Source organism: Pelodiscus sinensis, unplaced genomic scaffold (genome assembly GCF_049634645.1).
Source record: "Pelodiscus sinensis isolate JC-2024 unplaced genomic scaffold, ASM4963464v1 ctg34, whole genome shotgun sequence".
NCBI classification, from domain to species: domain Eukaryota; kingdom Metazoa; phylum Chordata; order Testudines; family Trionychidae; genus Pelodiscus; species Pelodiscus sinensis.
Window position 1 is genome coordinate 6,350,035 of NW_027465849.1, and position 13,605 is coordinate 6,363,639.

Sequence of the window (13,605 nt, forward strand, 5' to 3'; positions counted from 1 at the left end):
AGCCAGCAAGGCTCAGCTCCGCCCAAAGCAGGTACAAGCCGGGGGGGGGGGAGGGGGTTGGCACCACAAGCTGGGGGGTTCCCTGGCTTATTGGGGTTCCCCCACGGGGAGGGGGGTAGCCAAGCGGTTGTACTCAGGGCTCTCGGCAGCTTTCCCTGCAGGCCTGTCCCCGTGCCAGGGCCCAGGCGCACGCGCAGGCACACAGGCCCTGCGGCGCAGATGCCCTCCGCTCCGGCCGTGTACGAAGCCTGGCCTGCCCGTGAGGGATGGGGGACGGGGGCGGCAGGGTGCCGGGTCTCTGGCCATGAGCCCCCTACTCCAAGACTGTCTATGTGCCCACGTGGGCGTCTCTTGGCAGAGGAAGTGCAGGTAGTGGCAGCCTGGAGGGGGCCTTCTGGCCACTCCAGTGTCTTCTGGGAAACTGAGGCAGCTCCGCCGGTCCAGGCTGTTGTGCAAAGTGAGGGACTAGGAAACCGTCTCTGCTCCCATCGCTCCAGCACGGATGTTCGGCGAAGCTCTAACCGGGGGCCATTAATGCATGAAGGGAGGGGCCCAGAGGCCTGTGCTCTGTAGACAGGTAGCTAGATACTAAACCTCTCTTAGCGGCTCTCTGCCCCGGGAAGGGTCTGTCCACGCAGCGCCAATTAGCGTTAAATAACGAGGGGCCTGGGCCCAGGGAGGGGGCAGTGCCCCCTCCCCCGGATCCTACGCGAGCTGAGGACACCTGTCCCCGGGCTATACCACGGTGCCGCTGGGCGAGCTGCCGTTCTGGGAGGTGAGGTTCTGCAAGGGAAGGGGGAGATGGTTAGAGCCATGGAGGAGGGGGATGAACAGGGGGAGAGGCTGTAGGGGGTAAACCAGCCCCCCCCCCCCAGGGCAGGACTTGGCCCCTCTGCCATCCCGGGACTCTACACCGAGCTGAGGGCCTCTTGCTAAACACAGACCCTCCCCAGGCCCAGCCCAGCACCGAACCACACGGGGGGACCTGGGCTCAGCCTGTCTCCCTCTGACATGGCCAGAGAGAGGGGCCAGTGCACGGGCCTGACTCCTGGTCCTAAGACCAGGCGCTTGCTTGCCCGCCCCAGGCCAGACCAGCCTTGCGCAGACCCGCTCCCATCCCCCACCATCCGGCAGGGGAGAGGGCAGAGGCGTCTCTGGCGGCTGTACTCGATCCAGCTTTGGGACAGGGACGATCTCTCCTCTCCCCGGGCAGCGCTAGCACAATGCTCCCCCCCAAACCTCCCCATCCCTGTGGGGGGCCATGCAGCCCCCAGCCCAACGCTGCCCCCCATCCCTGTCGAGGGCCAGGAGCGCCAACCAAGATGCTGCCCCTGCGGATCACTGCTGGAAACCAGGCCCCATGGGCTGACCCGGCTTGCTGCCCATCCCAGAACCAGGTGGGGGTGTGGAATGGTGCCACTGACAAAGGGGGCTTAATTTGGGGAACCTTTTCTGGGTCAGGGGCCCCGCACCCCCAGAAACAAGTCACTCGGGGGCCACACAGCTGAGGAAACCCCCCCCCAAAACAAACCCTCATTGATGTGGCCCCAGACCAAAGGATAAAGACAGTCCCCCCCCATTCCCCTCACATCCTAGGGCCCAGGCGAATAGATTTTGTGCACTCCAGCCCCACCGGGGAATAGCAGGGGGGCTGGAGTACCAGCACAGGCTCCCCAATGCTGGCGAGGGAGCCCTGAACCTCAGGGGCTGGACCTACGCAAGTTAGGGGCCATATCCGGCCCCTGGGCTTTTGATTCCCCACCCCTGTTGTAAAGCAAAAGGTCAGAGGGCACCTAGAAACCACTTTTCTCTTCACATGGGGCACCTAGAAACAGCCTTTGCCTTTATGGGGAATAGGAGAACCTAGAAATTATCTATCCACTTGGGAGCTGAGCACATAGAAACTATTTCAAATTTGAAACATCTGCCCTGGAAACTCTCTGGGAAGAACAGAGGCACTGCACAGCGCAAGCGGTACATACAGGAGCCACCAGTGCCAGGGATCAGGCCCAGAGCTGGGGGAGGGCCGGATGAATGACTTGTTACAAAAAGCAAAGACCAGATCCTGCCACTGTTCCCAACCCCTGGCTCGCCCAGAGACCTGGCTCCAAAGGGGTCAATGCAGGGGGGGTAACCTGGGTTTAGGAGTTAAGTGCCAGCCCCTCCCTAGCGTAACCTATTGTCCACGCTGTAGTACGGCTGGTTTCCTAGTGACCCCCCCGCTATGCACATGCCCCAGACCAGCTCTGGGCCCAAGGCAAAGCCCCGGAGCCTTCCAGCCCAGACCAGTCCGGCCGAAAGCCCCAGGGACCGTACGAGCGGCAACGGGGCCGACGCAGCAGAACTTCCACGGCTGAGACAGAGCCCAGCTTTCAGGGCAGGCAACAGGGCTCAAGCCCCACGGTTTGCCTTTGCTTGCCAACCCGTTTGCCTGCAGTCCCGGCACAGCAGGGAACCGTCTGTCCTGAGGGTGAGCCCTCTGGGGCGGGGCTGGCTGGAAAGTGCCATCCAGAGTCTAAGCTCATTGGCTGAACAAGCCCCTTCTCCAGTCTCTGCCCCTCCCGAAGCGCCACCCCCCACATTGGCGCTTTGGCTTGGCTGCGGCAGCACAGCCGGGGGCGTGCTCCATTCGCCTGGGGCGGGGGGCCCGAGGGAAGCAGCTGCAGCCGGGGGGATTCTGAGGGTCGCAGCGCTAACAAGAGTCCACACGACCCCCATCTGCTCAGGTCAGAGCCGGGCCTGGCTCCAAGGGGAACCCCACAAGGGGAAGACCCGGGGCTTGCTAAGAACTTCGGGAAGTGCCGCTGAGGGGCCAGGTGACCCGGGATCACCCAGCCCGACAGCAGGCAGAGCCCGGCCCTGCTGGGCTCTAAGGGCATCATTCACCGGCCCTGTCTGCCGACAGTCAGTGATCCGTTAACCCTTGGCTTGCTGGCTGGAACCACCATGCAGACGGGTGGAAAGGGGCTGCCCCTTGCTCACCAGACCCTGCCCGGTCCGCGCCAGAGGGGACACGTGACACGAGGTGCCACATGCAGCAGGGCCTCATTTCCACGTGATTCGCACTCGTGGGGCTCTCGCCCGGCACGACGTGCTGGAGTCTGTCGGCCCGCTGGCAGCTGCAGTCCAGACAGACCCGTTGGTCTCCACTTCTTTCCCACAGACAGGGCCTGGCTGGTTGTGGACTGGTCCTGAAGTCAGCTGCAGGGGGCAGTTGGGCTGGGCGGAAGGTTCTCTCAGGACAGACAGGGCTGAGAAGCAAGAGAGTGCCCGAGGGGCACGGGCTGCTGGGCGCGCCCGCGACAGAGCCCTGTGGGCAGCAGGGTCAGTCAAGGCAGGGCGCTCTAGGCATCCCTGGTTTCTGTGCGCCCAGGCAGCAGTTAAGGGGGGGACAGATGGGAGACATGCCCCCCAACTGAGGAGACAGGGAAGGGCAAAGTGTTGTTAGCCCCAAGTGTTCAGAAACCTGCCCACCCCCAAATCGAGACCAGCTGCAAACTCACGAGGTTTTTTTTAAATAATCCGGGAGTGGGGGGGGGGGGGGCAGTTCATTGGCTCCCTGGGCTCTGAGCCTTTGGGACTCCCCTGCTTCCCGTCGGCAACGTCTCCTTCCCGACCACGAGGGCAAGAAACTTACTTTTGGTTTTTAAACGTGCGTCTCAGGCCAGCACGCGACTCCGGCAGCCGGGGCTGTAAGAGCTGGTTTAAGTCAGGACTGGAGGGTTCTCTAACAGATTTGCTCTAGCTCCCCCAGGAACTAATTCGGGGCCCTCCTACTGCCTGCGTTACACAGGAGGCCAGACTAGATGATGGCAGTGGTCCCTTGTGGCCTCACAATCTATGAAGAGATCAGATATGGCGAGAGTTGGCACCACGGAGGGGGTACGGCAGGAGGTACTGACTGGGGGTGGGGGCGCAAACTGGCCAAAGTGCAACCTTTCCCAGCAGCCTTAAGGCAGACAGCCCCAGTTGTTGGCATGCATGAGAAGCAGGAAGCGAAACTGACTAGAAACCAAGGGAAACTGACTAGGCTAGCGGCAGAGCTAGGGGATAGGCAGAGAGTCAGCCAATCCAGGGGAGCCAGAGTAAGTGGGGCCGGGAAGCAGATGAGCAACACACGGCGGATCCCAGAGACAGAACCTGCACCCTGAAAGTCACGAAGCTCTCCCCTCCGCAAACTCCCTATTGAAAGATCCCCACCGCTGGGGAACAAGCGCGAAGTCACAGCCCGGCGCGGCTGGATCTGCAAAGAGACCGAGACACCCGCAGAAGGGCAGCACTGCTCCGACAGCGCAGAGCAGAGCAGAGCAGCCTGGCCTCTTCCACGGCAGCAGGGAGGGGGAGCTGTGGGACCCCAAGGTCTTCCCGCTCCCCTGCTGGGCCCACCCTACCCCACAGCAGGTGTGGGAGGCAGGGCCGTGCTGCCACTCCCAAACGGAACCAATGGGAGGCAGATTCAAGGATTTGTTCCCAGAGTTGAAGCACAACAAGCGAGATGAGGGCAGAGACAGGACCCGTCCAGAGAAGCAGCATCCCTAGAGCCAATGCAGAGACTTGCTAACAGCTGATTTTTCTAAGAGCTGGCAAATCCACTTGCTGACTCGGGCCGCCTGGCAGATGGCTGGGCCCGGTGCTGGGCCAGATCCCCTGGATGAATGCGCCCAGGGAAAGGTAGCAGCTAGGGCGGTCTGTGTGGGCAGGAGAGCCCAGCCTAAATACAACTGTTCCCCTAGCAAGGGCCCACTCGGACAGCTTCCTACTGGCCTCTGTGCAGCATCCTGACCACCCCCTGGCAGAGCAGGGCAGAGAGGGGGCCGAGCTGGCCCGTTCGCAGCTGGGCTAGGAGCACTCAGCCTGCAGCAGTCAGCCTAGCTCTGGGTTAAAAAGTTGAGCCCAGCCTTGTTCCAAAAGCTAGTCCCCACCTCCCTCCCAGAGCCAGGAACAGGCAACCCGGGGTCCTGACCCCTAGTCCCCCCTCCCCTCCCCTCCCAGAGCCAGGAACAGGCAACCCGGGGGTCCTGACCCCTAGTCCCCCCTCCCCTCCCCGAGCCAGGAACAGACAACCCGGGGCCTGACCCCTAGTCCCCCCTCCTCTCCCAGAGCCAGGAACAGACCCGGGGCCTGACACCCATGAAACCCCGCTCCCTTATTTCTTGCCTGCTGCCCCAAAGGCCCTCCTGACCGCGGCAGCCCAAAGTACCTGCTTCTCCCACTTCCCTCCCCTCTGTGCCCCAGCCCCTCTGCTCTGGGTCACCCCCCAGGCTGCAGACGCGCCAGCGGCTTTGGAAGATCCCTCCAAGGGGAAGCAGTCACCTTGGCCGCTCTGGGGCAAGAGAGCACAGGCCTCCCCCTTCCCCGGCCAGTCCTGCCGCCCCCCCCAGCTGTACTTACGGCTTTCCCGGGCCTGGCCCAGGTGCAGATGAGCCCCTCCTGGCAGGCGGTGAGGATGCAGTCCTCCAGGAAGAGCAGCACGGTCAGCCGCTCGTGGGCGATCTTCTTGCAGACCAGGGGCTCCAGCAGGGGCACCTCGTGGATGCGGGGGCAAAGGGCCGTGCCCAGGACCTTGGCCGTGTCCAGCTTGCTGCGGGGCGCCGCGTTGATCTTGTCGTTGCTCTTGCTGATGTTGCCCAGGCTGTGGTAACGCTTGTGCTCCTTCTCGGCGCTCTTGTCCTTGCGCTCCTGCAGGGTGAGCGTGGCGAACTTGCCGATGCTGAAGGGCACGGCGCTGTCCGCCACGTGGCTCTTGGCGGCGCCGGTGACGGCCGGGTGGGGTAGGCTGTTGGAGCGCGAGAGCGAGCGAGGCAGGAGGGACCCCACGCTGCTGCCCCCCGGCTCCCCAGCCAGGTTGCTCCCGCCACTCACCGAGGAGGGGATGCCGGTGCTGAAGGTGTTGGTGAGCGTCCGGGCCCGGGAGAGCGGAGGGTGGGGGTACAGCACGTCCTCCGTCAGGTCCCACAGGCAGAACTGGGTGTCCTGGCCGGCCGAGCCGAAGCGGTAGGTCACTGAGGGGGAGCTCTTGGTGCTGTGCTTGGAGAGGCGGGACAGGGTGCTGCTAGTCCGCACCCGGCCAAAGTGAGCCGGCTCTTGGGGCTCCTCGTCGCTGCCGCTCAGCTCCGGCGGCTCCTCGTCCTCCACGCTGCTGGTGTAGGGATCGAAGGCCACCGCGTTGACCCAGGACTTGTGCCCGTGGCCCCTGGCGATGACCCGGCCCTCGGCGAAGGACCAGACGGTCACCAGGTCGTCCTCGCCGCCGGTGACGACGTAGCGCCCGTCAGGGCTCCAGCAGACGCACAGCAGCCCCCCGAAATAGCTCTTCATCATGCCCTGCAGCAGCATGGAGTCGAAGTGGAAGACGCGGAGGCAGCCGTCCTGGCTGACGCAGGCCAGGTAGCGGCCGTCGGGAGAGAAGGCGAACTCGTTGAGGGCCCCGTCGCCCACCGCCCACTTCACCAGCGGGTTGCGGGCGGTTTTGCTCTTGCAGGCGTAGACGGCGAAACCCTCGCCCTGCTTGAGGAGGGTGTACTGGGGCGAGGCAGAGCCGCACGGGTGCTCCACGTTGTACAGGTAGAGGTGCCCGCTGGCGTGGGAGGCCAGGAAGAGGCTCTCCGTCTCCGGGATCCACTTCAGGTAGGTCACCTTGGTCTTGTCGATGAGCCGCTGGGACAACGGGGAACGGAGGGCAGGGATCAGACTGAGGGGGCATGTGCCCGTGGGGCTTCCCTGGCCGGGGTGGGGGGGAGGGGAAGAGAGATGCAGGCTCTGGGGTCTGCCCAGTGCTTGGCTGCTCCACTGGGGCTGACTGAGACAGTGGCGTGTGAGCCTGAGAACTCGCCACTCACTGCATGCAGACCACGGGGCAGAAAGCAACTGCGCCCCCAACTGGGCCGGCTCTGAACCAGGAACCTCCAAATGGAGGGATCTGTACCCCACTCCCAGCCCTCTGCTGTGCCATGCAAACCGCAGCCTCACACGAACAGCCCTTGCAGCCAAGAAGAGAGACGCCAGCTACGGCAGGAAGCTCAGGGTGCCCCGGAAAGCATTTTGCTAGCCAAGAGCCAAGCACATCACCCACACAAACCAGAGCAGCTGTAATGACAGGCTGCCCTGGAGCACCCAGGGACCCCACAAGCACAGGGCTCAGTGAGGAAGCAGAGGAAAGAGAACTGCCTAACAGACCCTCCCCTGAACCCTGGCCTAGCTGTGGAGAGGGGCGGAGCGGGGGCCGACCCATGGAAGACACGACACAGCTCAGAGGGGTGGAATCTCACCTCCTCGTTGAACAACTTGCTGGTGTCCTTCTTGATGAGATCCAGGTACTGGACCTGGCCGGCGGAGAAGCCCACCAGCAGCGAGATGCTGTCGGAGGCGGCCGTGAACTGGTTGAAGTCGTGGCAGGTGGGCTGCGTGCCTTTGTAGATGCGCTTGTCGATGGGCTTGTTCAGATCGAGGGACTGGAATTCAACAACACCAGGAGGGGAGAGAAGGCGCTGGCTTTGAAAGAGGAAATGGCAGTTACATCCCCCCCGTAACCCTACATGCTTTGCAGGACTGGATCTAGAGCGCAACGGCGACCCCGAACCCGACAGGATCCAGCGCGCTGCATGGGGAGCGCAGCGCAAGGTGCCGGCAGCAGCAGGTCCCCATGGTGAACAGGGAAGATCGCTGTTGCTCCCGATTGGAGTAGGATCCCCAAGGGAAGCAACTGAAATAGAGAACCATTCAGGACCCCTCATCCCTCCATCCTGCAACACCCGACTGCACACTTCTTCCAGGGTCAGTACCTGCCTGCCAAAGTCACAGAAGGGAAGTCATTGTTCTCAGTGTCTCAGTGTCACAAAGTGACAGAGCTGGGAACAGAACCCAACTCTCAGCCACTTCCTGCTCTAAGCACTAGGCTCCCTTCTCCTCCTCGAGCTGGGCGATGGAACCCAGGAATCCCGATTCGCAGCACCTTCCCGCTGTAAGTGCTAGACCCCAGTTTCCTGGGACAGGGATTACACCCAGCTCTTTGCAACTCAGACACTTCCCCCCTGTGTTTCCAGTCACTCGCGCCCTCTGTCCTATTTGAAGGCTTAAACAGCCAAGAGCAACTGCTCTCCCACCATCTCCATCTGCATCTCCAGCGGGGATATCACATCACAGTCAAGATCCAATTTCCTGGCTGCATCGACAACCCCTAGAGGGGACCCCAAGTGCATTTAACCCCCAGAACACTCCCGGCCACCCCCCCAAACCACACAAAATCCAAACAAACCTTTTACAGGGGCCATATCTTTCCCATCAAGCAGCTCTGCTTTTCCCACCCCTCCCCCAGGAGAACGGACACACAATCGGCACAGTGGGTGCTCTGAAGTGGATGTGTGCCGACCATGCGAGTGCCAGTCTCCAGGCAGCCTCCTTAGATGTGCTAGGTCCCCCAATTTCTGATAAGACGCTACATTCAGGTGTACAGTCATCGGCGACGTCTGAAGCACTGCGCTCACCCACGGGCCTGTTCATGCAGCTAGCGCCCGCCCATTAGCACACACGCTGCAAACACCCACAAGGATGCTGCATCATCAGAGGCACTTTGGCTGGTCAGGCTCAGTAATGGATACCACAGCATAGCCCCGACTGCCAAGATCTCTCTTGCTCACAACTGCACCACCTTTCTGAGCAACTAAAAGCTCTGAGGTCTAAGGCCGGCACCCCCCACGGAGCCTGCAACATCTCAACTGTCATTGCACAAATATTTGCCCTGGTGTGCATGTCACAGAAATGGCAGAGGACTGGCAGCAGAACGACACCCTAAAATTGCAGAAACAGGACTGCAGGGCAGCAAAGGGACACACAGCTTGGTTCAGCTGCCTGGCACCCAGCACCAGCACAGAACTCGGCACGGGCTGATTGCATAGCTTGTTTGTGCAGCTGTTTGAAACCACTTCACAGGGCGGCCGCCTGAAGTGAACAGGACAGACAGGCGCCTGTCATTGCCATGTTCAGACCTCACCAGAGCAAAACAGCTCACTCCGTGCCCAAGCTCTTGCTGCCTGCACAACTCACAAGCGTGTGAGCACTGGGGTCTCTGCCTCCTGTCCCTCCAAGCTCCCCCTCTGTGGAGGCCTTTCCCGCTGTTTGGAATCCTGCCCTGAATGCTTCTCTGCTCATCTTCGGGAGCTTATCCCCTTCCCGGGGAAGGATCCTCACCAGTACCCCAGCCCCCCTCAGGATTCCGGGTTCCATCCCGCCCTTCCAGTCTCCAGACCCGCCCCTTCATGCATTCCCTCCCCCCTCGCTAGGAAATTGTTTAGCAGGTTGGCCAGCAGCCCGGCTCAGTCCTGGCTTGTGCCAGGAAGGGGCAGGCAGCCTGGCTCAATATTGGCTTGTGCTGGGTCGGGGTACTCAGACCTCTTCCCTGGACAGAGGCTGCTGCCACCGCCTGCTGCTGCCTCGGTGTCAGAGGCAGCAACGCAGGGAGGTGGCTCTTCCACTGGCTCCCTGCGCTGCTGCCTCTGCTATAGAGACTGGGGCTCCTCGGGTCAGGGGAGCGGGGCCGGAGCGCACTGGCCGCTGCCCGTGGGCGACAATCGAATCGCCGAGTCACCGGCACGAAGTCAGGAGGCACCCGACACCCGGTCACCAGCTCACCCCTGGGCCTGCCCATATCCCGCCCTCGCGGCGCGCCCTCCGGGGTGCACCCCCCGCCCAGGCGCACGCGCCCCCCCCCGCCCCCCCCCAGGCACACGCGCCCCCCCCGCCCCGCTCCCCCCTCGCCCGGCGCACGCGCCCCCCCCACCCGCTCCCCCCCGCCCCGCTCCCCCCTCAGGCGCGCCCCCCCCTCACCCGCCGGCCGCCGCGGGCCCCGCCGCCCGAGTAGAAGTAGAGCTCCCGGCCCAGGTTGCAGCAGAGGCGGCTGCGCTCGGCGGGCTCGCCCGGCTCGGCGGGCTCGGGCCCCTCGGGCAGCAGCAGCCGCACCAGCGAGAGCCGCACCGGGGGCAGCGCGGCGGGGGCGGCGGGGCCGGGCGGGGGCGCGGGCGGGGGCCCCAGCGGGGAGGGGCCCCCGGGGGGCGGCGCGGCGGGGCCCCCCCGGCTGCGGGGCTCGGGCCCCGGCGGCGCCAGGAGCCGGTAGGAGCCTTCGCGGGTCCGGAACTGGCTCTTCAGCTCGGGCAGCAGCGGGGGGGGCCCGTCCGCAGCCGCGGCCGCCGCCATCTTGCCGCCGGAAGCCACCTCTGACCCCGCGCCCGGAAGCGGGGCCCTGGCAACGCCACCGGGCCCCTAGCAACCACCGCGCGGGCCCCGCCCCTTCGACCTCCCGCCATCGGCCCCGCCCCTATCGGCCTCCAGGCCGGGCTCCGCCCCCTCCGCGCCCCGCCATAGGCACCGCCCACCCCGACACAGACTCCGCCCACACCAACGTTCACCTCCGCCCCCCCGCGCCGGACAGGCTCCGCCTCCTCCATCACCCGCCGTAGGCTCCGCCCACCACCCTCCCCTCTTAGCCCCGCCCCTCCTGACCCTCCATAGGCTCCGCCCACCACCCTCCCCTCTTAGCCCCGCCCCTCCTGACCCTCCATAGGCTCCGCCCACCACCCTCCCCTCTTAGCCCCGCCCCTCCATAGGCTCCGCCCACCACCCTCCCCTCTTAGCCCCGCCCCTCCTGACCCTCCATAGGCTCCGCCCACCACCCTCCCCTCCTGACCGTCCATAGGCTCCGCCCACCACCCTCTCCTCTTAGCCCCGCCCCTCCCGACCCTCCATAGGCTCCGCCCACCACCCTCTTCTCTTAGCCCCGCCCCTCCTGACCCTCCATAGGCTCCGCCCACCACCCTCCCCTCCTGACCGTCCATAGGCTCCGCCCACCACCCTCTCCTCTTAGCCCCGCCCCTCCCGACCCTCCATAGGCTCCGCCCATCACCCTCTTCTCTTAGCCCCGCCCCTTCCTGACCCTCCATAGGCTCCGCCCACCACCCTCTTCTCTTAGCCCCGCCCCTTCCTGACCCTCCTTAAGCTCCGGCCACCACCCTCCCCTCTTAGCTCCGCCCGCTCATGACCATGTATAGGCTCCCCCCCACCCTCTTCTCTTAGTCCCGCCCCTCCATAGGCTCCCCCCTCCTCTTAGCTCTGCCCCCTCCTGACCTCCAAAGGCTCCGCCCCTTAGAAACTTCCCTGCAGACCCCTGTGGCCCCTCCCCCAACATAGATGCAGAACCTCAGTGACCCCAATTCCCCCTTCCCTGTGCTCCCCTCAACCCAGACCCCCAAGCCCCCCTTGTCACTAACCCCCACGGACCCCTCCAATGTCCCCCTCATGGTGGATCAAACTGGATACTCAGGGCAGGGCCCTTGATCCTCATGCTTCAAGGCATTTGGAGCAGAGGGTCAGAAAGGGACCCTCCCTCCCCTCCCCTCGCCACACACACACACACTGCACAGCAGGGCTGTGTCTGAACTACCAGATCCTGCCCCTATCACCCATTCCCAGCTTCCGACACACAGGCTAGGGCCACCATCCTGGCGAAGAGCCATTGATGGACTCATCCTCCATGAATGTATCTAGTTCTTTTTTGAACCCTGTTAAATTCCTGGTCTTCACAACCTCCTTGGGCAAGGAGTTCCACAGGTTGACCGTGTGTTGTGCATAGAACTGCTTCCTTTTGTTTGTTTCAAACTTGCTACCTATTCATTTCATTGGGTGACCCATAGCTCTTGCATGATGGGAACAAATATATCTTTTTTCCTCATTTACTTTCTCCATAACCATCATGAATTTATAGACCTCTACCCCATCCCTCCCGTCTCCTCTTTTCTACCATGAAAAGTCCCCGTTTTGTTAATCTCTCCTCATACAACAGCCACTCCAAACCCCTAATCATTTTGTGGCCCTTTTCTGAACTTTTTTCCAATGCCAAGATCTCTTTTTGGAGATGAGGCAACCACATCTGTACGCAGTATTCAAGGTGTGGGCGTACCATGGCTTGATACAGAGGCAATAAGGCAGAGAATATCGTATTCTCTACCCCCTTTTTAATGATTCCTGTTTGCTTTTTTGATGGCAGCTGCACATTGTATGGATGTTTTCAGAGAACTATCCACAATGATTCTGTCGTGGGTGGTAACAGCTAATTTAGGTAACACCCTGATTTTATTATTGTTGGGATTGTTTTCCAATATGTATTACTTTGCATTTATTAATATGGAAATTCATTTGCCATTTTGTTGCCCAGTCACCTAGTTTTGTGAGATCCTTTGGGAGCTCATCTCAATCTGCTTTGAGTTTAATGATCTTAAGTAGTTTCCTATCAGCTGCAAATGTTGCCATCTCACTGCTTCTCCGTTTATTTCAGAAGCTCATCAGTCTGCTTCGGACTTAATTATCTTGAGCAGTTGAGTGTCAGCTGCTGTTTTTGCCACCTCACTACTTACCCCTTTTTCCAGCTCATTTATGAATATGTTGAATAGGACTGCTGCCAGCACAGAGCCCTGGGCCACCACAAGTCTTCTGCGGGACAACTCTTTCCATTCTGAAAACTGACCATTTATTTCTACCCTTTGTTTCTGATCTTTTAACCTGTCACCAAACCATGAGAGTCATATCTGCTTAGAGTGTTGTGGGTTGCATTGATGAAGCAGGGTGCTGTACGTATGGCTGGTATGTATTGGGAGACTGGAAATACGATCCTAAATATGGTTTGGGGGCCAACCTGCCAGAGTTTGTCCAAGACACAGGAACGTAGCTTTGCCCTGTGCTGGAGACAAACCAGCCCCCCCGAGAATCGCACTGTCAGAGCATACAGCAAAGCAAAAGAGGGGGGTAGTGTGTCAGACACTACAGGGGAATAAGCAGCTCTGATGGAGCCCCAAAAACCTTGGGAAACGCCACAGTGGAAGCTTGGAGCCTGCTGCAGGTACCGGCTGCCCCTTAAAAACGTGGCATTTTTATTTCTACAACCATTTTCTGTTCCTAGGATCTTGCTTTAGCATCACAAATCCCTGCACTTTATAAACACTGACTCATGTTATTACAAATTTTGCTTGGTGCTGTTACATGGAAGCGAGGGGGGGCGGGTGTCTCAGCTGAGCCAGCAAGGCAGTGAGCATTGGGTCTCTATGGAGACAGCAGGCTTGTTATTTCTGTGGGCGCCTACGGAGAGGGGCTGCAGAGAAAAGCTGGCCCAGGGGGTTTAGGAACTGGGGGCACCCAGCGTTTGTAGGGCAAAGCTGGGGGGAGGGTGATTGTTGGGCTCAGGCCCTGGCAGCAGCAAATGACCCTAGCACTGAGCCAAGGAGGGGGACAAGGGGACCCACAAATTGTGATGCCCAGAGAAATCACACTGCTCTAAGGCTCCTGTCCCCTTGCTCTCCCCCCTCAGCCCGTTTCCCCAGAGCCCTGCAGTCCCTTCCAGATCTCAGCTCCCTTCTCCCTTGGCTCTATAGGCCTTGAAGTACAAAGCACTGGGGGCAAGGAAGGAAGCCTGACCCGGCCAAAGGAAAGATCCTTCCTCGGGCACGGCCGGGTGGAGTGCGGCGCAGGAGCCAGAAACTAGGTTAGAAACACAAGCTGCCTCCCTTCTCCTGTGCCCGCAGACGGGCTGGGTCCATTCACCCTGTGGGCAAGGGTTCTGGGCCA

At 61.6% G+C, this 13,605-nt stretch overlaps 1 protein-coding gene across 2 annotated transcripts; it reads right to left on the bottom strand.

The window, feature by feature from the left end:
• Positions 1-163: 163 nt before the first annotated feature.
• On the bottom strand, positions 164-10,242 carry DMWD (DM1 locus, WD repeat containing). Of its 2 annotated transcripts, XR_012898892.1 has the most exons (5): positions 9,823-10,241; positions 7,269-7,451; positions 5,392-6,657; positions 3,638-3,838; positions 164-783 (listed from the first exon to the last, which is right to left on the bottom strand). XR_012898892.1 is itself a non-coding variant. In XM_075915053.1 (4 exons), the coding sequence occupies exons 1-4, from the start codon at positions 10,186-10,188 to the stop codon at positions 736-738; spliced, it is 1,863 nt and encodes a 620-aa protein (XP_075771168.1). In that variant the 5' UTR covers positions 10,189-10,242; the 3' UTR covers positions 164-735. The 2 variants fall into 2 exon arrangements, 1 of the variants encoding a protein (XP_075771168.1); XM_075915053.1 differs by lacking the exon at positions 3,638-3,838 and having other exon boundaries at positions 9,823-10,242.
• Positions 10,243-13,605: the final 3,363 nt, after the last annotated feature.

Excerpts from the sequence above, each read along its gene's own strand:
- DMWD (XM_075915053.1), bottom strand. The coding sequence starts at position 10,188 with ATGGCGGCGGCCGCGGCTGCGGACGGGCCCCCCCCGCTGCTGCCCGAG. Across the intron at positions 7,452-9,822 it reads GGGCCCGCGGCGGCCGGCGG|TCCCTCGATCTGAACAAGCC; the intron begins GTGAGGGGGGGG and ends GTTGAATTCCAG. Across the intron at positions 784-5,391 it reads GGGCCAGGCCCGGGAAAGCC|AACCTCACCTCCCAGAACGG; the intron begins GTAAGTACAGCT and ends CTTCCCTTGCAG.